General features: G+C 24.5%; 1 protein-coding gene across 1 annotated transcript in view; it reads right to left on the reverse strand.

Moving 5' to 3' along the window:
- Positions 1 to 798: 798 nt before the first annotated feature.
- Spf45 (splicing factor 45) overlaps positions 799 to 1289 on the reverse strand; it is a 2064-nt gene continuing 1573 nt past the window's right edge. Inside the window, exon 4 of the mRNA XM_018501961.1 lies at positions 799 to 1086. Within this exon, the coding sequence (XP_018357463.1) occupies positions 799 to 1086 (288 nt within the window). The remainder of the gene's footprint in view (positions 1087 to 1289) is intronic.

Here is a 1289-nt window from a genome sequence, read left to right on the forward strand (position 1 = left end):
CACCCAATAATGATGATGGAAATAATAATGGAGATAACCAGAAAACTGTTCATGAAGAGATCATAAATAATTAAATAAATAAGTAAATATATAGATAAATAAGTAAATAAATATATAATTATAAGTAATTATAAATGAACATATAAATAATTATTTCTTATGTCTCACTGCTTCTTTTATTAAATAAATATTTCTATTTTGTAAACAATGGGATAAATAAATGTACAAATAGAATAACTCCATATGTGAAATTATTCATTTTTTCTTTCTTTCTCTTCTCTTCTTTATGGTATTTCATCATTACATTTGTTTGTACAACACGATATTATCGCGCCTATATCAAGCTTCACTTTGCACTTACTTGTTTGAATCATTAAGTCAAAACAATTATATTTTATCATATATTCAATTTTTTAAACTTAGCCGTCCAATTTTTGTATAACATTACCGGTTTTTTTTAACAGTCAATTGTATTCACATTGAGAATGTGCCGATCGAGGTCAAAACGTTTGTGCTTTAATTTATGTAAAGATTTATTATTTAGTATTTAGCAACAAACATGCTACTTGGTTCATAGCCCTTTATCTATTATTTATTTTAATTTAAAATTATTTGAGTCCAATTTTATCTTGTAATATGTATTTCATATAATTGTAAATATTGAAAATATAAATTCTATATACTATAATTAGAAAAATTTTATTTTTCAATAATTTGCTAATATTACGTAGTAGAAATATAAAATATTTATACAATTTGTGAAGAACAAACATTAGAGTTTGAATTTTTTACAGACAATTAATCCATTAATTGTAAATTATCAAGTTTCTCACTAGAATAAAATCCTGCTTTGACCGTTCTACCACCGAAGAAACGTCCATTTAAATCAACTACGGCCTTAATAGCGCTCTCTATTCTCTTGAATTCAACAAAAATTCGTACTGCTTCCTCTGGTAAAGCTTCAATCACTTCATGAATAATGACACGTGCAACATCGCCATATTTAGTGTTGCATTCGTCTTTCACTTCCGGTTCAAGATCGTTATCAACCTCTCCAGGACCAACCATGTTGCGCAAGAGAACAACCTAAAATGATAGATGTAATTTAGATTATAAATATATTTTAAACTATGTAAGGTATACAAAATTATAAAAGACATATTTAAACATAACACATTTACATAAATTAATGATAAAAATGTATTAATAATAAATAATTAATAGTAATAGTTTTTTAACATGCAAATGATTATTATATATATATATTTATATGTATATTATATTTTGTG

This window comes from Trachymyrmex cornetzi, unplaced genomic scaffold, assembly GCF_001594075.2.
Source record: "Trachymyrmex cornetzi isolate Tcor2-1 unplaced genomic scaffold, Tcor1.1 scaffold146, whole genome shotgun sequence".
NCBI lineage: Eukaryota > Metazoa > Arthropoda > Insecta > Hymenoptera > Formicidae > Trachymyrmex > Trachymyrmex cornetzi.